This window comes from Suillus fuscotomentosus, assembly GCF_016647785.1.
Source record: "Suillus fuscotomentosus strain FC203 chromosome Unknown F5891scaffold_6, whole genome shotgun sequence".
NCBI lineage: Eukaryota > Fungi > Basidiomycota > Agaricomycetes > Boletales > Suillaceae > Suillus > Suillus fuscotomentosus.
This window is the reverse complement of record NW_024539518.1, coordinates 439,831-463,388: the sequence shown is the minus strand read 5'-3', so window position 1 is coordinate 463,388 and position 23,558 is coordinate 439,831. Positions and strand designations below refer to the sequence as shown.

The 23,558-nt window shown below is 49.3% G+C and overlaps 9 protein-coding genes across 9 annotated transcripts; 4 read left to right on the top strand and 5 right to left on the bottom strand.

Moving 5' to 3' along the window:
• Window positions 1–133: 133 nt before the first annotated feature.
• F5891DRAFT_1182804 (mitochondrial ATP synthase epsilon chain-domain-containing protein) lies at window positions 134–450 on the top strand (the record flags this gene model as incomplete). The annotated part of the gene is made up of 3 exons (XM_041366217.1): window positions 134–165; window positions 218–353; window positions 418–450. The coding sequence occupies 3 exons, from the start codon at window positions 134–136 to the stop codon at window positions 448–450; spliced, it is 201 nt and encodes a 66-aa protein (XP_041231317.1).
• Window positions 451–1,843: 1,393 nt separating this feature from the next.
• Window positions 1,844–3,013, bottom strand: F5891DRAFT_624382 (COX4, subunit IV of cytochrome c oxidase). The gene is made up of 4 exons (XM_041372514.1): window positions 2,606–3,013; window positions 2,320–2,454; window positions 2,171–2,257; window positions 1,844–2,113 (listed from the first exon to the last, which is right to left on the bottom strand). Exons 1-4 carry the CDS (start codon window positions 2,835–2,837, stop codon window positions 2,064–2,066), a joined length of 504 nt encoding a protein of 167 aa, XP_041231316.1. The 5' UTR covers window positions 2,838–3,013; the 3' UTR covers window positions 1,844–2,063.
• Window positions 3,014–3,219: 206 nt separating this feature from the next.
• F5891DRAFT_624626 (uncharacterized protein) lies at window positions 3,220–3,895 on the bottom strand. Its single transcript, XM_041372515.1, has one exon. It carries the CDS (start codon window positions 3,792–3,794, stop codon window positions 3,432–3,434), a length of 363 nt encoding a protein of 120 aa, XP_041231315.1. The 5' UTR covers window positions 3,795–3,895; the 3' UTR covers window positions 3,220–3,431.
• Window positions 3,896–4,543: 648 nt separating this feature from the next.
• F5891DRAFT_624380 (maintenance of mitochondrial structure and function-domain-containing protein) lies at window positions 4,544–6,008 on the bottom strand. The gene is made up of 5 exons (XM_041372513.1): window positions 5,865–6,008; window positions 5,784–5,811; window positions 5,503–5,733; window positions 5,272–5,450; window positions 4,544–5,219 (listed from the first exon to the last, which is right to left on the bottom strand). The coding sequence occupies exons 1-5, from the start codon at window positions 5,886–5,888 to the stop codon at window positions 4,665–4,667; spliced, it is 1,017 nt and encodes a 338-aa protein (XP_041231314.1). The 5' UTR covers window positions 5,889–6,008; the 3' UTR covers window positions 4,544–4,664.
• F5891DRAFT_624716 (uncharacterized protein) lies at window positions 5,987–7,717 on the top strand. The gene is made up of 6 exons (XM_041372516.1): window positions 5,987–6,353; window positions 6,405–6,549; window positions 6,608–6,756; window positions 6,807–7,024; window positions 7,074–7,412; window positions 7,472–7,717. Exons 1-6 carry the CDS (start codon window positions 6,287–6,289, stop codon window positions 7,661–7,663), a joined length of 1,110 nt encoding a protein of 369 aa, XP_041231313.1. The 5' UTR covers window positions 5,987–6,286; the 3' UTR covers window positions 7,664–7,717.
• F5891DRAFT_624757 (uncharacterized protein) lies at window positions 7,472–8,316 on the bottom strand. Its single transcript, XM_041372517.1, has 2 exons — window positions 8,299–8,316; window positions 7,472–8,245 (listed from the first exon to the last, which is right to left on the bottom strand). The coding sequence occupies exons 1-2, from the start codon at window positions 8,308–8,310 to the stop codon at window positions 7,772–7,774; spliced, it is 486 nt and encodes a 161-aa protein (XP_041231312.1). The 5' UTR covers window positions 8,311–8,316; the 3' UTR covers window positions 7,472–7,771.
• Window positions 8,317–8,895: 579 nt separating this feature from the next.
• On the bottom strand, window positions 8,896–11,401 carry F5891DRAFT_624287 (uncharacterized protein). Its single transcript, XM_041372512.1, has 7 exons — window positions 11,398–11,401; window positions 10,957–11,348; window positions 10,535–10,889; window positions 10,469–10,483; window positions 10,308–10,417; window positions 9,485–10,254; window positions 8,896–9,432 (listed from the first exon to the last, which is right to left on the bottom strand). Exons 2-7 carry the CDS (start codon window positions 11,219–11,221, stop codon window positions 9,214–9,216), a joined length of 1,734 nt encoding a protein of 577 aa, XP_041231311.1. The 5' UTR covers window positions 11,222–11,348; window positions 11,398–11,401; the 3' UTR covers window positions 8,896–9,213.
• A 2,696-nt stretch (window positions 11,402–14,097) lies between these two features.
• F5891DRAFT_624265 (uncharacterized protein) lies at window positions 14,098–16,769 on the top strand. The gene is made up of 5 exons (XM_041372511.1): window positions 14,098–14,468; window positions 14,519–14,586; window positions 14,635–16,253; window positions 16,325–16,546; window positions 16,603–16,769. Exons 1-5 carry the CDS (start codon window positions 14,220–14,222, stop codon window positions 16,707–16,709), a joined length of 2,265 nt encoding a protein of 754 aa, XP_041231310.1. The 5' UTR covers window positions 14,098–14,219; the 3' UTR covers window positions 16,710–16,769.
• Window positions 16,770–18,372: 1,603 nt separating this feature from the next.
• Window positions 18,373–23,362, top strand: F5891DRAFT_1101940 (uncharacterized protein). The gene is made up of 7 exons (XM_041363595.1): window positions 18,373–18,856; window positions 18,919–20,296; window positions 20,352–20,733; window positions 20,782–21,237; window positions 21,291–21,496; window positions 21,551–21,777; window positions 21,832–23,362. The coding sequence occupies exons 1-7, from the start codon at window positions 18,762–18,764 to the stop codon at window positions 22,973–22,975; spliced, it is 3,888 nt and encodes a 1,295-aa protein (XP_041231309.1). The 5' UTR covers window positions 18,373–18,761; the 3' UTR covers window positions 22,976–23,362.
• Window positions 23,363–23,558: the final 196 nt, after the last annotated feature.

Below are 23,558 nucleotides of genomic sequence, written 5' to 3'. Positions count from 1 at the left end.
AACGGCCCCCCATAGTTCCAAGTGAATGACCACATTAGGCAATCCATGGATGAACGGACATTTCCGGAAGGTCTCAGCGTTGACTGCACCAGAATTTCGTGAACAGTATTCTTCAACTTCAACGTCCTCCACAATGAGCAGTGCAACTTGGCGAAACTTTTTCACGTTCGTATTCAGCGGACTCTGTCTATCTTCATGCATTGACACGTCTCTGAAGGTACAACAAATATGCCCAAATCACCGCACGGGCTGTTCGACAGTCGTTGAAAGAGTCTGAGCGTGTCGTGGCTGAGAAGAGAGGTACGACCGCTCTAAAATACCAACAATGGGAAAATGGTGTTGGTGGACCGCAGGTGCGCTCTTCATACGTGTTCAATCTTGACCGGCGCATCTCTGATGATGTATTGTTCCACACAGGTACTCCTGAACTCCGAGGAGGGCAAGAAATAGAGAAAGCGCTGCGGTCTAGTTGAACGTCGGCATTTTGCTTGACTAGCGACGGAATGCCTTAATTCCCATTGTGATCATATATCCGAAATAGATTTGCAGGAGGTCTCCCCCCGTGGTGCCCGATCAGTGACCGGTTTACCTATCCCGAGAAGAGGTTTTTTTTCCAATAAACGTTGATGCGTGTTGCGCGGGTCCCTTGTGCTGTCTGTATTCCTTAGCTCGCAAACCACTCCATCGTTGGGGGCGGGGGGTTTTACCACCACATGGCTTACTCCGACATTTTACGTCCCTACCTCATACAATGGGCCGCCAGAGGTGATTATGGAATGCATAACGACAACTAGAGTGCGCAGGTCTGTCTTATCATGCGGACTTCAATTTGAAACGATTTCACAAGACGGCGAGTGTGAAAATTCATTATCTCCGACACAGATTCAGAACCCGCTAAGCAATGCTTGTTTGTCCATGTCACTGGTGTATCATCGGATCCATCTGGAGCCCACTGCCGCTGCAGTCCATCAGTTTGCGGGCACCGATTTTTGGGTGCGAGATGGCATTTCGCCGTTGTGTCTAAGAATTGTTTCAGCTTCGCTCATCGGTCCAGCAATATATCCCTAAATGCAACAAGTGTCACACTTGAAATATCTCGTTACTAGTCGCCATCACATCATACGTTCCAAGGATGAAATTTTACAGCCCCAGTGTAATATAACACTCAATAAAGAAGGTTCAGCAGTGCCCACATGAATCAACATTGGTAGTGATTGGATACGTTTGCAGGCGCAAACTCCTGCTACGGTGCGTGCATTGTTTGGCTAGTGCTATGGTCATACTGAGGTGACACCTCAGGTCGGAACTACCCGTCGGGGAAGCACCCATTGAGGCTTACAGTTCGAGCAAGGTCTCAGTCGGAGTCGGCAGTGGTACCCCTGTGCCTCGCCCACCCACGGAAAGACTATAAAATTCATGCTTTGATTGCCTTTGAGCATCATGACATCGAGAGGATCTGACCGTGCACTGCACGGCTAATAATGCTACAATTGCCAAGCGGAGGCTGGTGCCATGGGTGCATTAGACCTGTTGGCTAGGTGCCTTGAAGAGCTTTGTCGGTTGCTCGCTACCTGTTGGTCCGCTTGCATTTTTTGTGGCTTGCATTCGACATGCCTCTCACTGCCTTTCAACCGTTGTTTCGTAGTGCATGGTAATGTCATTGAGTGGCTATGGTGCTGAATGTCGGGTGGCGTAGAATGATATGCTCCGAGCGCGGAACAAGACTGAACAACGGAAACTAATGTGGCTTGTCTGTCTACCTGTTTGCCCAGCCTAGCTTTGCCGCACTTGTCGTTTATTAGCTTTGGTTATTTTCTACGTATTGATCTTTAAACTCAAGGTTACCATGCTAAGCGCCGCGAACGATGCCTTTCTTGATGTCTGCAAAACTTAAATAGCATTGCCGCATTGATCGCACACCAAAATGGATTCCAACAGATGCAGAAGTAAAGAAAAGGAAGGTAGACTCTACGGTATAATGCAAGTCTTTTCTCTTCACAGCAGACACAGGACAATGTCCATAGTGCGCGCATAAGCAACAGAAAAGTAAACCCAAAGTGCATTTATTTCGACACCACGTAGCCCTTTCCAGAGTACCCTTCCGATGATATGCCTGTGCGACGAGCAGGATATTAGCACGACGAAAACACATCCAGACGAAGAGACAGACCAGTGATAGGGTTCGATTTTTGCTCGAGTGCACGTTGATTGCTTGCTTCCTCCCATTCGCGTGTAATCGTTTTCGGTGGAGGTGGAGCTAAGGTCCAGGGGTACATGTATCAGAGATCAAGCATACAGAAAAAACGAGAAAAAACCTACACTGTGAACGGATAGCCAAGGTGAGTAATCCAGCGACACCTACAAGGCCCATGGTGCCAAGGAAAACCTTGAAGCCCTGACCAGGTGGGCTGACAGGAGCTCGGGGACCATGCGGGCCAAAGGCAACATAGTATGCTATTGATGTACATTACGCCAGAAAAAATAGCGTTTCATCGACCCCAACGTCACGATAATGCGCGATTTAGTATAAGATAATAGGCCAAAAAGGACATCAGAAGACCCGTCAGCGGGAGCAGCCGAAGAACGGAAGGACAACAACACACACCAGCTTTTTTCTCGTCCAAAGAGAGCGTCTTCCAGTCCTTCTTCTGCAACTCCTCGAGCTGCCTGTGGACAACTGCCTGCTCGCTCTTAGATATATTTTCCCATTGTGCCTCAACGTTAGAGAGAGGAATGACAGACGCGGTCACAGACGAGGGTCCGGACGTGGGCACCTGAGCGATGGTCGCCAGACGGCGTAAGGAGACTCTAGGGCGCGCCAGGCGAATGGCTTGCATGGAGGACAATGAAAGCGAGTGTCGGTAGACGGAGGAGAGAAGTTGAGTAAGTGGAAATTAGCGAATAACAGATCGTGGAAAAAATAAGCTCGGCTGGCCTGCAGCACACAATCGGCGTGAACCGGGTTAGTGGACACCCTGCAAACCTGCGAAGTACTAACATGCATGAACTGGTACAATGATATTAATGGTGTGTTTCAAATAACTGCCAGTATTCTGCAAACATATACGCGTACGGAGCACGTAGTAACTGATCCAAACACTTCAACAGCAAACCAGAAAGAGATCGACATTAAGCAGCTAGGAATACATGGATATCACATCACTCAAGCACCCTCAGCGGCCGTACCGGGACAATCACGAGAGATGTGGCTAAGATGTGGATTAACAAGAGGAACATGAGGACATCTGGACATGCTCACCCTTCTGAACCACACGTGTAGCAGGCGCGCCTCTGAGGTTGAGGGCAGTCACGGCTGATGTGGCCCTAAATCGGCGGATGTGAACCAAAGAACCATTTACATGCAGAGCAACGTACCACACCCGAGCAGTTATAGCACTTAGAGCCCTGAACGCAGTCGCGCGACAGATGACCTACACCACCGCAGGTATAGCTGCGTATGGCGAATTAGTACAATGCAAGATGGACATAATAGAGACAAACCAAGTCTTCGAGCCTCCGCCACCAAAAGCAGAATAATTGCCTCCGCCTCCGCCTCCATAGCTAGAGTTGCCTCCTGCGGCCTCAGGACATGCGCGCGCAATGTGGCCGGGTTTGCCGCAGCGGTAGCACTCCTGGCTGGAGAATCCCCCACCATAGCTGCCACCGCCTGCACCAGCGTCAGGGCAATCGCGAGACTGAGTCCAATGAGTAAAAAGATTGACCAACATCCTCAGAAAACATACAATGTGACCCTCTTGACCACATTTGTAGCAAGACTTAGCCTTGACCTCCATCGTGCAATCACGAGAAACATGACCCTCCAAGCCACCTGAGGAAATCGTGAACACTGCAAAAATGGATTCGGCAATGGAATAACATACAGTTGTAGCTAAACAAGGTGAGTGAATATGAGACGAAGCACAGCATAAACAAGATCAATAATTACCAAGTAGGAGTCCCTGCCTTGGGGCAGTTAGCAGCTTGATGACCGACTGCCTTCATGAAGATCGGAGGTACGGAACCAAGCGAGGCAGATAATTAGGACGAGCAATGCAATATATTGCGATTTTGTGCGAGTCGTCGATGATAACATGTGTCATCGGTAGATATGAGCAAAAGAACATAGCGATCCACGTCAGCACCGAGAAAATCGACAATGTAAATAAGAACGAAGGAAAAGCAATGGCTATAGCCTATAGGGCCTTTCCTTCGCCATATCGACGAGGGAATGTTGAAAAGCCAGGGAACAGACAACACGGAAACACCACGCACAGCCTCCACAGTTGAAACATCCACGAGCGCCAGACATGTCGTATAAAGAATCTGTCAGGGAAAAATCAATGTTAGGGGTCCGTGCACGATTGACGCAGCCATTGATGGTCTCGACGCGACAAGCATTTTGGACAAGGTATACATCCAAGACAAGATCCGACGTACTTTTCTTCGAAAGGTTACGGAGCAAAGAGGAGGAGGACGCAAAAAATGCCTCAAGGTAGCGAATGAAAAAAGAAAAGCGCTTCCATAATCACAAACGGCACTTCATCGGGCACGTGCTCATCACATGTTTAACCATCTAGGGAAAACTAAATGTAATGCAAGCTGCTTCTGCACAGCAATATGGAGTCGTGCCGGTGATAGTAATGATAGAACATTTGGTGACTGAATTATAGTCCCTTGTCTGCGTCCTTCTTACTCGAGTCCTTTCCCTTTTCTGCATCCTTCTTGGCATCCTCCGACTTTTTAGAGTCGCCGTTGACTGTCTTTTTGTCCTTGTCTTTCTCATCTATGCCTTCTTCTTGCTCTGCTCGCCCTATCGTGGCCTTGTTGTCCACCAGAGCATGTAACGCGATGACAGCACGTAGAAGACTACTCAGATACACCACGAGTAGTTGATCATTTGTGCTCGATGCGAAGCTCTGTGTTGTCACCGGATTGCTCAAGTCAGGAAGTAGGTTGAGTGCGTCTTGCAGGTGGTAAATAATTTGGTGATTGACTGGCATCGTACCAGCTGCAACATCTAGCAGATACTTGTGCACATCTCGTAGTCGGGATTGAAGACCTTGAAGTGATGCGAGTTGTTCAGAAACGCGTGTTGAGAGGGTGGTGGTGGTTGAGTCTTTGATATCGCGTAGGAGATGTTCAACACCGATCTCCTCAGCTTCCTCAGCCTCAATTGCAGAAGGGACGTGAAGGAATGTTTTCCGTGTTTCTGTGCCGTCCTGGAGCCATAAAATCAGTACAAGCATAGATAGCAAAGGAGGAAGAGCATACGTCTTTGATTTCTTCTACTGCAAAGTATGCATCCGTCGGGATTCCGACGGCCTGCGGTCGTACATCAACGATAACCATAACTGGTTTCGCAATGTACCGTTTAAAAAGATCATTAATTTCCTGGTCCGAAGCTCGTAGTTTTGGCCCCGTGTGGTACCACCCGATCATCCGCTCCTTTGCTGCAATTTCACATAGCATCTATGATGGTTGCTCAGGTAAAGAGGAACGCACCGTTGACTTTCTTGAACATATCGTACATCCCCTCAATATAGTTATGGTCTAGGAACCACGTCTTGCTATCTCTTTCATCCTCCTCGAACGGGATTCCAAATGAATTGGCAACGTTAACGGTCTTACCGTTGTCCTGGCCCAAAAGAACGCCGACAACACGCTTTGATGAGGTACGCGAAACCGTGCGCGCATGGTGATCAGTAACAGAGAGTAGGACCAATGGGTGAACAACTGGAGGTGTTAAGTATATGCGGGGGGTTTTCGAACGAGTGATTGCTCACCAACTGTTGTTCCAGCAAGTGCTGTTAACTGCAAATTGAATGAGTATCACAATATTCAACGTGCTCAACATTACGACTCACCTGCTCACTTGTTGATGCCACCATGATCTAAAGTGCTAAGGCTAAAGACCTTCATGAATCATGACCGCGTGCACTGTACGGACGCGCGTTGTGTTGACATGTATTTGTGCGGATCTCATTAGGGCAGTTGCTGTGAGGCACACAACGTTATCCTACTACCCGTTCTGCCAATGAATCGACTTACTGATTCTGTTGAAGATGGATTTTAATCAGGATCACTTTCCGAACGTTGCCAAAATTTATGTGTAACTTTTTTCCAAACATTGGCAGTACTTGTTCTACGAACGACCCTGGGAAGGCATCAAACCATTGCTGTGCGTGCTCACGGGACATACTACATACCGTCTGACCAAGATGTGACTCCTCGTCCCTCAACAACTGTTCTACCCTAGTGTATAACCAGTTGCTGCCGCATTCTATAGATGGATTCTCTCCCAATGCGATCGTGTGGTGGAAGGCGGAAACTCTACTACCACATCCAGGTTTCTGGCAAGTAAATCGCAATGATACATTCCGCAGGATGCTCACCGTGCCGCATAGATATCAGCGTTTCCATAGAACCAGACAATCCTGAATTTCCACCTGGGCCTTATAAATGCTACGTGCAGGTCGGCGTTGACACTGTTCGCAAGCGAACTCAAGTCTCCACCCCCGGAAAGTACGCCTGGAATGAGTCATTTGAATTGTAAGCGACATTACCTATCGTGTGGGTGATCATAGTTCAACAATCCCCTCTTCAATAGCTTAGTGAGGGAGGATTGGTCTATATGCATTGACTTGATAGCAAAACATACTTTGTTATCGTGCAGCATGCTGAGTTGGCTCTCCAAGGACGTGCCGATTGCATCATCTCGTGACCACGTGCAGTTACCTACATCAACAGAAACAAAAGGTCCTGCGGCCCTCATAAGTCATCATAAACATTCACTCACAGTTTTCTAGTCGTCTCACAAAATTTGAGACATGTGCACGTACGAGGGAGGAATGGAGAACCTTCCATATACCAGGCTAGCGTGTCATTGAAACTTCAGCTGGTCAACCCAGATCCCATCACTGATCCATCATCTTCGGTTCATCTCGAAGAGTCATTTATCGAGGACGTCGGTGAGCTCATCGCAGCACCAAATCTCTCCAATACAGAGCTCGGAGCATTCAGCGAGGTCTGATCTTCTGTCTTCTTAACGAACATGTATGTTAAATATGCTCAAGGTGCTTCGACGTCCCAGCCTCGGTTTTGGCTGCTATTCTTTTTCAGATTGGTCATCTTTTGTAGTCTCACTTCACAGTTGTGAAGATGATAGCCTTGCCTCCCCCAACTCCCCACACGCCGATCACGATGAAGTATTAGTGTCTCCTATTTCCGATGTGCCGCAAGGAGATCATCTTCCTCTGAGCCCTAGAGAGCTGGATGACGCGGAACAAACTTCTGTCTTAGAAGCGACTCTTACGGATCACACACAGAAGGGCGATGTTAACAGTGGGGAACTGCTTGGAATAGATCAATCGTCGCCCGCCGACACAGTATATTCAGGAACTTCTGTGGCGAACGTCAGTTTGTTTACATGGTGATTTTGAAGCCTTACCGAACTGACATCTTCGACATGCAGGATACTGGACCTCGAAAAAGACACAAATTATCTATAAAGGCATTGAGCGTTCGCTCCAATCGTAGTGCATCGTTGAGCGGGACGCGAGATCGCCATGCACTTTGGGGACGAATCAGATCACTATTCAGCTTGCGCACACCCCAGAACGCCGAACGCATCCGACCTATACTTTTGCATTCAGGTCAGAACTAAATCATAGTTATCATAGTTCCACATCCTCGACATATCTCTTTCATTCTGAACAACCACCTTGTCGATGGGACACGGTCACCGATGGTGTACGACTTACCGGCCGATTTCTCAAGGATTCTTCGCAAGGTATTCTTGGATACCCTCCACAATGACACTATGGTCGTCTTCCTGCGTGAGACCACTAACCACTATCACTCCCACGACCCCCTCTACGCCCTCTACCTTCACCGGAAAACCTCCGCCGTGCACCGCATATATACTTGGATCGCTCATTTCATATACTTCTTGGAGTGTCTTTGTTTTGGTCTGCAGCGATAATCTCATGCGCATCGTTGAGCATCCCCAACGGAGCACCACTGCCTCCTTGCGCTTCACCCAGTGCATATTGTCGGGAAGTGTACCAGGTCCTGAGGTGGCGAAGAAGAGGAGCTGGGATGAGTTCGCGTGCGCGATATAGATGACGACGGGGCGGGTAAACTTTTTTTGGACATTGGCGCGGATGATGTGCCCGATCTCCCAGGCGACATTACTGTCGAACGAGCGGAGGCGGCATGCTTCTTCTTGGGTAGTAACCGATTCAACCTCGAATGTCTCAGCTGTGATGTTCATATTAATATGATGTGTTTACGACTCACTGTGAGCGACATGGTAGCGGACAACTTGTGTTGGGAAATGTCAGAAGAGGTCAGGAGTCTCTTATACAAACTCAAGGATTACTTGACGTGTTCCACGCAAATTTATGTATGCTGCAATTGGCTCACTGGAAAAACAGATAGAGCCAGCAGATGAACTTTGGATGTCAGGAGGGCTCGCCTACGGTCCGCACTTCCGAGGGGGGAATAATCGCGCCGATTCTAAAATCAACTTGCGCTTGAACAAATGACTCGTAGGAGATGAGTTTCCTGTCGAGCCGTATCCTCATTTCATGCTCGGAAAGTAGCATGGGCATCCGGAATATTTGCCGTGTATGACCTTGCAGGAGCAAAGTATCTTTGCGTAGTGCTTCTGTCGTCTGAAGAACAACACCCCCAGGCATGGTTTGACTCAGGTAGCACCAGCGGTGGCAAAGATGTGGTATAAACCACCGCTTTCTGCCTGCCTCCATATGCTTTCGTCGTGCCTTCACTACCGGATAATCACCTTCCATAGCACCCGCAGGAATTGAGGTTTCCATCTCTTCCTTACTATATTCTTTGATGGATCGGTCTCGATTGTAAACAAAGATCCACGCGTTTCTGCAGAAAAAATGATTGATGCTGAGCGAGACAGTCGATGTGTTACTCCACCATCAAGGAAGTTGATGATTTGATACGTGCATCGGACGGCTCAGGACAGGACGCAACGCTGTGCGGCACATGAGAGATGGTATACACAATCGGGTAATATACACATGACAGTATGGCCACATGCTGTCTAGATGAGAGTGCGGCAGTAATGGCCGCGCGAGGAAACTAGCAAGAAAGGACGTGAATAGTAGCTGTGCGTATCCAAGAAGTCTCCGGTCATCACCGGGAGGGCGACATTAGTAAATACTAGTTTCAAATAAAAATCTAGAAACTATATGGCGCAATTCGTCTGATGCACTTTGGCTTTGGCTTCTTCCAGTCATCATCCTGCGGACTCGCCAGTTGCATGAGTAGCCTGTCCCTGAGAGGTAAGCTGTCTATATTGATAATATCACTGCTCTCAGATTGTCCATGATAGGGAGGATGGTGTGGCCGCCGACCCCTTGGCGTATTGATGGGCCAGGAAGGAAGGTAACACATTTCCTAAGGAAGGCGTAAGATGTATATAAGCAACACATAATATCAAGACATTTACCTCGGGCGCACAAGCTGGGTGACACTTAACCCACACGCTCCAATCTAGCCATGTCATCAAAACATTTAATTCTTGCCTCCACGAACTCATCAGGCGAGCCATTTGCTCAGCGTCCGGAGTGGAGTCACGGGGGAGATATACATCAAGTCCTGCGAGGACGCCGGACACCCACATCTTTGTAACAACGCGACATATTTCACGCGAAGTCATTTGTACTGCATGCAACAAAAGGCGTTCTGAGGGGTTCAGGCTCGAGATGTATGATAGGATTGACGATGTGTGCGCGGTCCCGCATGCTTTGAACACTGGTGTTGCCCAGGAATTAGATGAGTCATGCGATGCGCTGGGGGGCACAGTAGAGTGGAAAATGTATGGTGTGAGCATCACGCGCAACTGAACATGTACCTGCAGTGCTGGGTCCACGATTGAGTCATTTTCTGAGTTGAGAAGGTAGTCGATCAACTCGAATCGCTCCGAGTAACGTTCCATTATAACTCTGAAAAGGGTTTTCCAGTCGATGCCACTAGTGTCACCCTGATCTCGCTCTAATATGCGAGAGACGCTACGCCTGACCGCCTTGATATCCGCAGAAGATATAGCTTTCATGTCGTGGTCGCATCGTTCCTGGCCGTCGCGTGAGCTAACGAGTGACGGTGCGAGGGTGGTGTCGTACAGTGAGACGATTCCAGTCAGATCAAGGGTTATTCGTGTATCCCCGGGGTATCGATTGTGCCACGACCCTGCGTGCATCACTTCGAACATGCGTAGCACTAGAAATATACATTAGGAAGACACAAGGAAGGCAAAAACCACAGAGACTTGCTGATAAAATTAGGTATTCTTGGGACTGCAGATACCGGTTCGGCGATGCTAGCAAGGTGAGACCAGGAGACGACTTCCAGGCCAGCTGTAAAGTCACAGAGCATGACTTCACTTAAGCAAATCGATCAGTTGGGGAGCACAAAGCGAAATTTAAGAACATACAAGTCCATTTCCATTCTGTAAAAGAGGTCGATACGTGATGAGATGATGCTAGATAAATTGGCTTACCGAACATAACCATCGACAGCGTACTCTGCTCCCCATTTACACAAGTCCACGAGGCGCTGGTCCTCCTTAAACCGCCAGTCAGGTCTCAATTCTCCCCATGCAATGATATCCTGAGTATCAAGAGGGCCAATTAGGGTATTAGCTGCGCTAGTCCCATCAAAGTAGAGGATTTTGAGGGGACGAGTTGCTGCAAGTGTCAAGTGCCAACATCCTGTATCGGGAGAGCCATTGCAGAAGAGGATGGAGTGTTCTGGATCTGTGGCTGTCCATTCGGGAACCGTAGGGATTGTGTTATTGACAGCTCCATGATACAACAAGGTGCCTTTGGGAATTACACCGGGAACCATTGTATGGCCTAGTAGATCGCGGCAATAACAATGTGTCAGACATTCGTCAGTGCCAATGTTAAGATAAGGACTGACCATTTCGATAGCGTGTGTTCGGCCAATGCTGGAGCAGCGAATTTACAGTTTCGAAAACAAAGTGCCCTGTTTCGTTAGCAGGAGGTGGCTCGTCAAGCCGCCAAGATGAAAGGTCGAGGCTATCATCCGAGTCAAGAGAGTTATATGGTTGAGTTATTGTAGAAGTTCCGAGTTCCAGTGACGGCTTGCCATCAGGCGATAAGCCCAACGGGACCTGTGCTGCTAGTGACGGTAAGACAAAGCATACAACATACCTCCAAAACATCCTGGACTACTACTTCGACTAGATAGCTATCGCAGTGACTGCTGGAGTACTCTGCAATGCCAGCGCATGATTATCAGGCATGCGCAGTAACCAGATGCGCATTTTCGCCGTCTAAGAATAGGGACATCTACCAAACATTTACATAACTATCCTTTGAGCGGAGACATATTGCTTACCTGGGGCTGTGGCGCCGCCTCATTCACACAGCTGCAGCATGGCTTTCATTCCTTATATGTGCTCATCAGCCGTGCGAGCATGTAACCTTTATTTTATGGCCACGCAGATCTTTTTTATGTTCGGGGTGATGGGATCATGTATATAAGAGATGATGGCGCCGTCCTCGCCGGTGAGCGTGTCGCGACTTCACGTGACTATGGGATTCCTTCATTTCAAACAGCCGTCGAAGCTCCTTCTAATGATCTTCTTTCTCCATGGTATAGGCAATATCAGTATATGGATAAACCGGTAGAAGGACAGTCATTAGACTGATGTGTTCATCCGCCTCCGGCTCGTCGAGGCGGCCAGCGAGCTAATCGACACGTCGACACGTATACCATCGCTGATCACTGGACAAACTTGAAATCCCCAAGTGCACACCAGTATACTCGTTCTGTATTCGCATAATACGAGGCTCATAACCTGCATGGTCTGCAGTATTGATCATGCAAACTCCAGTGGTGCGTCCAATTCAACGACTGTGCCGTATGATTCTTACGAAAAAATATTCTTCGCACAGCGTTGGTCGGAATTCAGGACAAGTAAGCTCATGAAGCCTGCACACAAAGAATTCTATACTCGTACCTGTCAAGTCGAAAGAGAGTAGCCATCACTTTGCACCACCAAACCTACCACGCTGTCAACAACCGCTGACAATCGAAAAATATGGCAGGTCCGTGCGGAGTCTTCACTCGAATTTGGAAAAAATGTCTCAAAGCCCAATTATCGCCAGAGCATCTACGACTCTGACCGTTCCGCCACATATTCTTCCAATACCGGTCGACCACCAGGTAGTTGTCGTTGTGCTTTGGCCATGCCCAGTATTTAAAGTGGCCCAATATCGAAGTGGACGTGAGTAACTCACCTCTTCCCGAGGACAATAATGTAGATCCAACAACAATGTATTCCCGCACAGTGGTGCAGGGTATGAGCGTTCTATGTGGCTTGAGGCTAGGTCTTCGATACGGTGGAAGGACAAAAAGCGTCCAACTTCAACCTGACTGATGACGGTCCTGTTTTTCAAGTGACTCATCCACACCTGCCTTGAGACCAATTATAACCCAACCTTCGCATCAAACTAGTTCCGACACATGCAAATTCAAGGTTTGTCTTTGGTCATTGTTCCATTTGCGGTTAGCTAAGGCAAGGTTCACCTGCTCAGGACGAAATGGATTACGACCCGAACATGTCATATTTTTGAGTTCCGTCGTGTAATCTGGGGGACGAAGCATGGGAGCGGATTCATAACAACGAACGTATCTTGGTGATGTCCTAATTTCTCAGTAACAGTAGTTTCGCTTGTTGTTCGAGAAGATAGCATGTGTGTAGGTTTTGGTGGATTCTCACAACTTGTTACGTTCTTCTGCGAGCGTCTTCGCCGTTGTTTTGAAAGGGTTGTGGCGTAAACATCCTGTGAGAATGACTGCATCTGGAGTTTTTTTTTTTTTTTAGCTTTGCGCTTTCATTTGGATCTTTGCTTGTAATGTCCTTTCATGAGAACCACATTTTGCAAGTGCCGCAGCACATGGTTCTCATGTCTTATATATAGTATCCAGCCTACAGGGCATCAGTATAACTAGTCCGCAGCCTTTGTCCCAGTCATGACACGAGCAAACACGACACGTGCTGAAAGTCACCTCGAGCCTGTTGCGCCCGATCAATTAGGGAAGGTGTTCTTTCTTGATTCATAGCGTTGAGTCTCGGGCTCGCGGACCTCTGAAGCAGGGCCATCAGTGGCGTAACTGCTGGTGGCGTTTAGACTTTACAATGGGGTTCTAGCTGTGGTACAAGACCATGACTTTTGGTTACAGCGACAATACAACTGCGTCAAAAGGGAGGGATCCTGGGTTGTTCCGCTCTATGTACTAAGAATTGATTTGATAAATTTTAGGTTTGTTTTTATATTAGTCTTCCGTAGGCAGATCACGGAAGTCAGTTGTTCCTTCTATCATCATCAACGACTTGCTTCCATTGGGAGACTAGCTCGTATGCGTATCGATATCTACTTTGGGGATCTTTGAGAGCTGCACAGTAGAGGGACTAGCAGATCTGGTCTAGACTATCATACAGACAGCCTTTGTTCCGTTCCCAATCATGACCTGGCATTGAAAACGGTGTCAATTGAACAAAGTCGCCTTCAGAGTGGCGCACGGGTGTAGTACGGCTTGGCGATCCCATCCGAGTCCATATCATTCAGGATATCACCGAAAAGACAGCGCAGCAAGCTAAAGTGCTGGGGTCGTGAGAATAGCAGACATTTCCTTACACGCGCTACACATCAAGGCATCGATCAACGCATTCACGGTTCACCAAACGCATGATGGGAAAGAATTCACCTTACGTGGAGGGTACCGATCTTTGGAAAGAGTCATTCGGGAGGTTCACTATTACGAAAGTTGGCGTGGTTACGGCGCAAACTGATATACAAATGGACGAGCGGCAAGATACTGGGGACGTGAGACTGATAAGGGGGGTGCCAAGAAGCGAACTATCCGGAGTTTGAGAGAAGCGCTCTGGTGAGACACAATAGGCATGCTGACAAAGGGAGAAAAAAAAATCAAATATTAAATTAGTTTTGTCCATGACGGCATTGTGTAAAATTAAAGTTTATTTTATATGATAAAAAAGGGGTTACGTTATTTTGATCGGGGGGATACGCAGTAATCTGGTTTTTTTGGTGTGTAACGCTTCTCTTCCTCTTACCACCATCACCCATCCATTCACTCACTAAGGCCTTTCCTTCGCTGGTCGACTTAACGAACTCAACAACTAATGTTTTATAATGTCTGATACTTCACATTCACACAATTACGGTACAAGAATAAGGAACAATTCAATCCTTAAACCGAGCGCTCGTCTTCGTCAATCACCACAACCAAGGCGTATAAAACCAGTACCACATCCAACACAAACAGAATCAACTCAAAACCAATCTCAATTTCCAATATTTCCACTACCAAATGTCATGCTACACCCAGAAGACGCCACCAGCAAGGTATTTCATGCTATCGGTCGTTGCTTCCTCAGCGTGGTGAGTCCCTTTCCTCGTTCCCATTCATACCTTCACGCGTGTATCTCTAGGACAATCGTGCTATGACGATCAAGGACCTTGCGGAAATGACTCTAAACTTCGGCCTCGTGTGTCAGAAGTATGTTCTCCTTTCTTTCCTCTCTTCACCCTGCTCACAACACCCTAGTGTTTCTGCTGCGTCGCAAGCAATAACTACTTACATCCGAAATCATCTCTCGAGATGCGAGGCTCAACAAGATCACCCTCTTCTTCTTCGACATACCCTCTCTGGCACACCCGCTGACGACGATCTCGTTCCTGCACTGCATTCCCGCGTAGGAGGCGCACCCCTACAAAGGCAACCACTCGACACCACGTGTCCCAATCAGAACATTCCTACTGGTCGCCGTACAAACTTTCGTCGTGGCACAATCGTATGGTATCTTTCAAAAGCTAGTGGCGTCTCCTGCCCTTTTTCTCGTGCTGGTATTCTCCTTTCAAATTATCCCGCTTCCAATTCCAATACAAAGCCTCGAAAGCAATCTCACAGTTCAATGGAAAAGTGCGGAGAGAAACGCAAAAGACTCATTTCAAGACGCTGTCGTGCCACTGACAGACTCTCAGAGAGCGCCAGTCCACCGCCCAGCTCCAGTCCTGTAGATAGCGGTTATGCAGAGAGTGCCTCCAGTTCTTCTGACGAAGAAGAAGACGAACCTGAAAGACCTCCAAAAGTCAAACTCACCTTACGTCTCCGTCCCTCTCCCACTACCACAGATCCCACAGACATCATTGATCTCTCCCATGATACTTCCTCTGACGATGACATCGACATGTCCCCAGCAGAGCCCGATATCAGTCCAGAACCATTTTGCCTCCCACCCTATCCTCGCAGATCAATCGCAGTCCCATGTTACACCCCCATATCCCCTCCCTCCCTTCAATACATCTTTCCCCCGCCACCCATCGACCAATCCAGAGGAAGCGCATCACCTCCGCCAGATTCTGATCACGAGGAGGATATCGACTTCGATTTCTCAAGCGATGAAGAGGAATCTCGAGGTGTGAGCGTGAAAGTAGAAGACGAAGGAGAAGATAATGGTCTTGGCACAAGTCACAACGTGAGAGACATGCTAGATGCTTGGGAGGACCTAGATCTCAATCGTGCGCGGTCATATTCATCCCCAGAGTCTGGGTTCGCTTCGGTGGCGCGGGAAAACGAAAGTCGCCATGCAGTCGCTCCAGAGGTCAAGGTTGAGGAACTTGAGATGTGGGAATGGGAGTTTGATAGTGGCTGGGCGGGTGCGTGTGGGGAGATTGAAGTCAAGAAGGAAGATGCTCCAGAGGCGCCGAATGGGCTGTCGTTGTCGCCTACGAGTGTGCCATGGAGTGGGTTTCCACTCTCTCCTATGTCGCCACTCACTCCTTCTCCAACATCCCCGGGTTCGAGCACGGGGTTTATGTTCCATCATTCATCGGCACTACCTGGGTCTCCAAGGGTCAATATTTCCCCTCTTCGGCCCACACATTCAAGGAAACCGTCCCTGGAACGCAAGAACAGCGTGCTGGACTGGCAAGATGCAGAACTGCTTGGTCCTGATAGTGTCCACATTACCGAGCTCGAGCTAGAATGGGAAAAGGGAACTCGGCGGACACGATTCGTATCACCTGCACCTAACACTTCATTATCACCAGGTGAAGACTGCCAAATGACTGATCCCGAGCCTCTCCCTGAACGCAAAGATCAAGTAGTAGTAGTCCACACGTGCGTACCGTGCGATCCACCTGTTAGCGCTACACAGGTCGAAGGTAAGTCGCATTTCATTTCGTCTCGATTCTTCTCTGTCTGTGGTCTGTATCGGGCATTAATTGAGTTCCAGGAATACCGGTGTATCAAACTACGCTGCCTCTTTACGCACCCCGCACGACGCGCACGCTTTTGAGGAGGCTAGACACTGATTTCGTAAACCTTACACCCTTGCTTGCTGCGTTTTCACCATCGCCATCACCTTGTGCTACTGCGGTCCCAGTTCTTCCGCCGAGCGCTGTGCAGTTTGAGCATCCGAATTTGGCCGTGGCAGGGGTGTGGGTGTCGTTGGATTGTGCGAGGGAATTTTTGAGGACCAGTATTCAGGCGGGTACTCAACGCACAGGACAGCCTTACTCTCAAGACGAGACGCTAAGAACAAGCGTAGAGGTATTCCTAAGCGACGAGCTTGTGATGCGGTTCCCGAGCGCCTTGAGGGATTTCTGGAGGACGAGTAAACCTGGGAGGATGTTGGGGCAGTTTGGGGTGTGTTTTGAGGGCGGGAGGGTTGTGGGTCAGGGATCGTCGTCTTCTTCGTCGTTGGTGTCGGCACGGGCGTCGTCTGTGTTATCTCCACCTCAATCAACTTTGCCCTCTGCGCCTTCGTCACGGGCCGAACCGTATCCCCTGCCGTCTTCTTCGCAATCGCATCCACATTCATCATCTTTGGAGTCACATTCACATTCAGCTTCGCCGCTATTGCCGTCGTCATTGCCCGCATCCACCAGCCCCGTACTTCCCAGGCCTATACCTAATGCCCACGAGGTATGGAGTCTTACTGAAGACGCCGAGCCAGAAGCAGAAGTCGAAGCAGAACCTGTGCTTCCTGCATTTGATATTGCGCTGGCAGTGCTTGCGTCGGGGTTAGGACCAAGTACTAGTTCTGGAAGTGGGAGTGCATGTCTCGGGAGTGAGATTGATTTTGGGAGGGGGAGCGTCCTCGGGAGTAGTGTTGACTTTGGGAGTCCACGAGCTAGTTTGGGGGGCGGACACACCAGCATTGGAAGTGGAAGCACCGGTCTCAAAGTTGGACGCACTGATTTTGGACCGGGAAGTGCCGATCTCGGAAATGGTCATGGGATTGGAAGCGGAGAGCCACCGCTGAGTCCTACGGAGGCGGAGATGTTTCGGGTGTTGTGCATGTATCCTGATTGGGAGGAGGGCGAGGGTTATGCAAAGGGTGATGTGTTTATGGATGCTCGGGATGAAGACGCCGGTGAACGTGATGAAGACGCGGACGGGGAGCGTGATGACAACGCAGGCCACCAATGCGATAAAGACACGGACGCTGACGCTGATGCTGACGTGGACGTGGAGATCGTGGAAGAGGGGCCGAGGAGTTTGAAAGATGGCCGTTCGTTGAGGCGGTCGAAACGGGTTGCGGATGCTGTTGCTCGCACGCGGGGTGTGCGGCCCCGGATGAGGGGGCCGAGACATGCGTGAGGTTCGATCGGGGTCCGAAACTCCACCATCATGTTTGCTACTCCATCAACTCTCGGTCATCACTGCATCACTCGACCGACAGTCGAACTGCTTTGACATGCATTTGCTCGACTCATTTTCATCACTGCAAGGTCCATCAGGTCTCAAGCCCCCCTCTTTTGCTTGACTGCTTGCTTGCAGGTCTTCGTTCTGGACTGATTTTTTGTTGCTTTTTTGCTAGCTTCGTTCGTTAGAGCTGTATCAGTTATCGACCCGTCTCTCTCATATACCTCTTTGCGCAAAGATGCGCCAAGTATTCTAGGTTCACCAGTCAACCCTTTCGCTCGCCCTTTTACTTTTTTGCGAGCATGGGGTCGATTGCATCATACACATTCGTCCTCCATTTTTTGTCTTGCGACGGCTTTCGTTTGTATGTTATAGCTCACAGCCCCCACTCATAGTTTACTCGCTTGTGGTACACATACAGTAATCAGGAAGCGTTTAAACAAATCATGATGATCAATCACCAATCAACGTGTTCCAGATAGTAAACTGCGCTTGAGGCAGTACTCGGATATTATTTACTAGTTTCTTTTCTGATGCGGTGGACGAACAAGAATCTTGGGCGTAACACAATGAAATTATTCGTAAGTTCATGATGGGAAGAATAGCGGAGTGTGAAAAGCTAGAGTGGGATTTCTTTCAAGGTTTCTCCCAACCACTGAATTTGTAGCATCATCTTACTTAGTACTTGCATATTTCTCTGGTCCCAGTCGCCAGGCTTTCTAAAGTACATCCTCTCTGGACTGACTGTCCAATCCAATATCCTTGCTTTAACTCTTTTTTTTTTGGCTTTTTCTATTCCGTTCTTTTTTTTGTGACAGGCTAATTCACGTCTCGACCCGCTTCGCGACTGCCACCGCGAAAACGAACGAAACGACCCTGCTCGTCTAGGCTCGCATCTCAATCATAGGTCCAGCTTGGGCATCAAGTCTTATCATTTGCACGACAAAAACAACGGACCAGTCGTCCGTTAATCATCCCATCCACCCAACGCTAATCCTAATTCCACCAAAATAAGCCCTATAATGTCTTTATCTGCCTCTGACAACAATGGCTCCTATTCACGAGTCTCCTCGGGAAAGACCCCTCCTCCAGCTCCTTCTGCTGCTTATGCAAAGAGGTACGTCTCATTTTTCCTAGCTTTTTTAGCCGATCTGCTTCGTTTACCACGCTTGTGAACAGGGCACGGGAGATCCAGGCGGAAGAACGGCTGAACGGTGCTAGATATAGGCCACCTGCGCTGCGCGCTCTTCCTCCGAGCGGTTCTCCCCCGAACGACTTCACCGTCGCTTCCCCCAGTGATGATTCTACCACATCTCCTTCTAATTATCCACCAGGTTTTAGGAGAGCGCGAGCCGGAACGCTGCCTTCTGATGTCCATCTCGCTGCACAGCGCTTCGCTGCTGCATCTAATACTCTGAGCAGTGCTGCTCCTTCGACGGAATCGTTTGCCGAACAGTTGCAACAGAGGCAGGCCGCTAATACGCCTCCTAGCATTCTCGTACCCCCGCGTCCTAGCATTCGGCATACCACAACTGTAGCGGCTCCACAGGCAGCTCCCACATCTGTCGGCTCCGAGCGCAACAGTCGCTTGAGGTCAGGTTCATTAACGCTGCCTTCCGCCGGTCTCTCCAACGCATTCGGCCCGTCTATCTTCTCATCGTCATGGTTATCCTCCGCCAATGGATCGGGATCCAACTTTCCTGTTCTGGATGAGTTACGCTCCGTTACGTCCGCAGATTCGGTCGATGATTTTGATGTTCATACCTTGGATTACCTTGGCTTGGATGATAGTCTCCGACCACCACCTGCTGCTACTATATCTGAGCTACGGACTCAAGCGCAGGCCGCTATCGCCGGGAACCTCGCTAATCCACCACGCTTGAGGGCCAGTACGGTTTCAAACCCGTATCGTACGCGCTCGTCCGGCGCTTCGTCTCTCCTCGCCACCCCTAATGCGGAGGAGGAAGAGGAGTACTTTGATGGGCATGATACTCAACCGTACGAACGTCAACGGTTGGGTCTTTACGATGGCTCCATGTCAGACGCTAGTCTCTTTCACTCGTCATACGTGGCGAAGGGGTTCAAGCAGGGCGACCATCTAACGCCTGCGAGCGCTCTCTCATCCCGACCCAGAGCAATTTCTGTAGGAACGCTTGATGATCCCATTCGTACCCTTCAGCGCCGTGCCACGACTAGTGAAGCTCAATCCCCCTATCTCAACGATCTTGCGGCTGCGAGTGGGAGTCTTGCAAATCTGTCTAATCCGGCTGGTATTTTGAAGAGCGATGCGAAGATGTCGAGTGCGCGTGGGACGTCTTCACCGACAGTGCATTTCCCTAATGGCGAGTTGAGTCGTGCGTCGTCGTATCTCGCTGCACCCAATTCGCAGGGAAGGGCCGTGTCCCCCAAGACCGAGGCGAATAATAACTCGCAGATCCAGACCCCTACGCGGTCGTTGTGGATTGGGAATTTGGATAGCGCTGTCACGAGCGAGCAGCTTATTCATGTGTTTGCGCCGTATGGTGCTATTGAGAGTTTAAGGCTTTTGCCGGAAAAGGTACGTGATTGAGATTGTTTGGACGAGGAGATACTGATGTTTTGATTGGTTCCAGGAGTGCGGTTTTGTTAATTTTGTTGATCAAGCGGATGCTATTCGAGCCAAAGACGATGTGCTCAACCGTCTAGGTGGGAACATCGGTATGCCGAACGGGCAGACCGTACGCATTGGCTTTGGGAAGGCGGACAGTGCTCCTGTTGCCCCTGCCAAGGGCACGACTGTTACAAACTCTGGTGCTACGTCTCCTAGTGGCTTGAGCAAGACCAGCAGCCCTGGCCTTGGTGGATTGGACGCGCAGCTGCAATCTACGCCTACTCGTGCGTTGTGGATTGGGTCTATTCCGAGCACTACGACACCTGCGACGATCTTGAGCGTTTTCAGTCCTTATGGACCTATCGAATCCGCGAGGGTATTGACGCATAAAAATTGTGGATTCAGTGAGTGTTAAGTCTCGTGAAGTGTTTTGATATTAATCATCTGGGTAGTTAACTTTGAACGTCTGGATGACGCTGTGCGTGCCAGGAAGGCCTTGAATGGTCGTGATGTCCTTGGCAGCGACGTTGGTGCAATTCGTATCGGCTTTGCCAAGGTCCCTGTCAAGAATGGTCAAGAAGGAAACGGAACGCAAGATGACAGTCCCAGCGTTGCAGTGCAGGGTATTGGTGATTTGAGCGTCGGAGCCACTATCCATGCTCTTCGCAGCGTGAAGGGCGCGTCCACTATTCCAGCAGATCAGCAAGTGCTTGGTGGTCAGGTGGAGAACTATCGCTCGAATCTCTTGCTTAGCATGATTGGCTCTGGCATGCATAATATCGCGTATGTTTCTGATGGTTTGTCGAAGCCTGCTGGCTGGTTGCCGTCGGTCACGGAGCAGCAGATGATCATGAAAGAGTTGACGGCCGGTAGCCCTGATGCTGATTTTGATATTCAGTCGTTGTCTGGTACGTGTTTTTCGGCCACTGATGTCAGAGGGCTTCTGACACGGGGTTCGCAGAGTTCCGCCCCCCGACGATGTATTACACAACGATTCCACTCGTTTCTGAGAGACCTAACAACAGGCGCTGGGATGCTTCAAAATTGCGTGAACTCCGGAAAAGGCTGGATTCTGGGACAATGACCGTGGAGGAAACTGATCAAGTTGCTGGTGACTTTTTGGATGGCGAGATTGTCGACTTGGCCTCGGACTGGCTGGGCAACACGGTGGGTATCCCCACGCCGAGTTCGGTTGCTGTGGCTTACCTGGGTGTGCTGCAGGTCGTACAAAAGCTGTTTGAAAAGTGCTCTTCTGTGCCACGGTTCGCGATGCTTGAGAGAATCACGCCTCATCTGGCGATGATCGGCATTCACAAGAACGGTACTTGGGCTGCACAGAAGATCATCGAGTGTGTCCAGACTCCCGAGGAGGTCGGGCTCATCGTACAAAATTTGAGGGCTTATGCTCCACCGTTGTTGCTTGATCAGTTTGGTAATTATGTGGTTCAGTACGTGCAACGATGTTTCTTTGTCGGTATCATTGATAACTGAGCAATTATTAGGTGTTGTCTACGCTTCGGGGCTCCTGCTAATGATTTCATCTTCGACGCTATGGTCGATCGTATGTGGGAGATCGCACAAGGTCGTTTCGGTGCACGCAGCATGAGAGCATGTCTTGAGAGCCCGCATATCACGTTGAGCCAGCAACGTCGTATTGCTACTGCCGTGATCTTGAACTCTATTCCTCTGGCGACGAACCCTAACGGCGCGCTGCTGCTGACATGGTTGCTTGACACGTCTTCTTTCCCTTCACGGTACAACCTTCTCGCGCCTCGTTTCACACCTCATCTATCGCACCTGTGCACGCACAAATTGGCATCTTTAACTGTTCTTAGGATTGTCAACCAGAAGATCGAGTTCGAAGCATCTCGTCAAATCGTCCAGGCGCTATTCTCGTCTCCCGGGGACCATGTTCTCACTGACGTGTTGGGTGATCAAGTGAATGGTGTCGCTGTTGTGCACAAGATCCTAACTAGCCCATTCATTGACCCTATTGACAAGCCAACTTATATCGAGGCCACTAAGCGGGTATTAATCGAGCTCAAGGTTATCGCTACCCAGGCGTATCGCCGGCTGATTGAAGAAGTTGGTCTTCCCATCCCAAACTACCAGCCCACGTACACCACTAATGGTCCGCCTGGCAAGAAGGGTCAAAACCCGAATCACTATGGAGTGCCTGGCCTTCCGTCAGGCTACCCTTCGAATGATCAGGGTTTGGCTTCGATGATGGCTGCGTTGCAGATGGGTGGGCAGAACCCCCAGTCTGGGCCCCCGCAACTGCACATTGATCCTGCATATGGTCAAGCTCCCGCACCACGCGGCCGTATTTCTCAGCCACCTTCTGCGTTTTCGCCTTCCTCGGATCCTTTCAATCCTTTTGCCCTTCGCTCTCCGGACATGAGCAGCCCTCGTACCTCTACTATTCGTCGTAATGGCGGACTTCCCTCGATTCCTCCTTCCATGACTCCCACTCCCATTTCTGCCATCCCATACGGCAATCAATCTCCCAATCTTGCACCTGGTGGCATCCTTAACATGGGTCAGCCAGGCTTCAATACTCAGAATGTCCCCCAGCACCTCTACCAGGCATATATGTACCAAGTATACCAGCAAACACCGCCGTCCAGCATGGGCGCCTTCAATTAAAAGCACACTTACGACCCCGCTCACGACCTGCTTTGTCGCATTCTGAATGAAATTATTCCTTTCTGTTGTCTATCTATTCTTCTGCCACACCATGCGCCAGGTTATTTGCCAGACAATTACAACTCATTCCTTTCCGATGATACCCCTCGTCGCGCTTCTTTCAAAGTCACGCTCCTTACTTACTTTTTCTCCCTTTGGGCAAGCACCTCGGTGGTGGATTCAGAGGGCCAGTGCAGGAAATATTGCTATTTCTTTTTTTTCATTCTCCAATTCTACATATCTGCATTCCTACGTTGGTTGGTTTGTGTATAAATACTACGTGTGGATGGCTGTAACACAATTATCGCCCTGAACTATAGATGAATATTGAAACTGCCCTTCTACTCACGTTGAACGTCGAAGCTGAAGTAAAGATCGGTTTTACAGACCAAATAGGTACAAATAAAAGCCAGCCACATGCCAGTTTCAGGGGATGTTTAATGAAAAATGAAACTTATATGCCGTATACCCGTGTCATTGCCTATAGGCCATCGGAGAACTCGTGAGTCTCTCCGGGGTGCTTTACGTTGATCGCGGTGGTTTT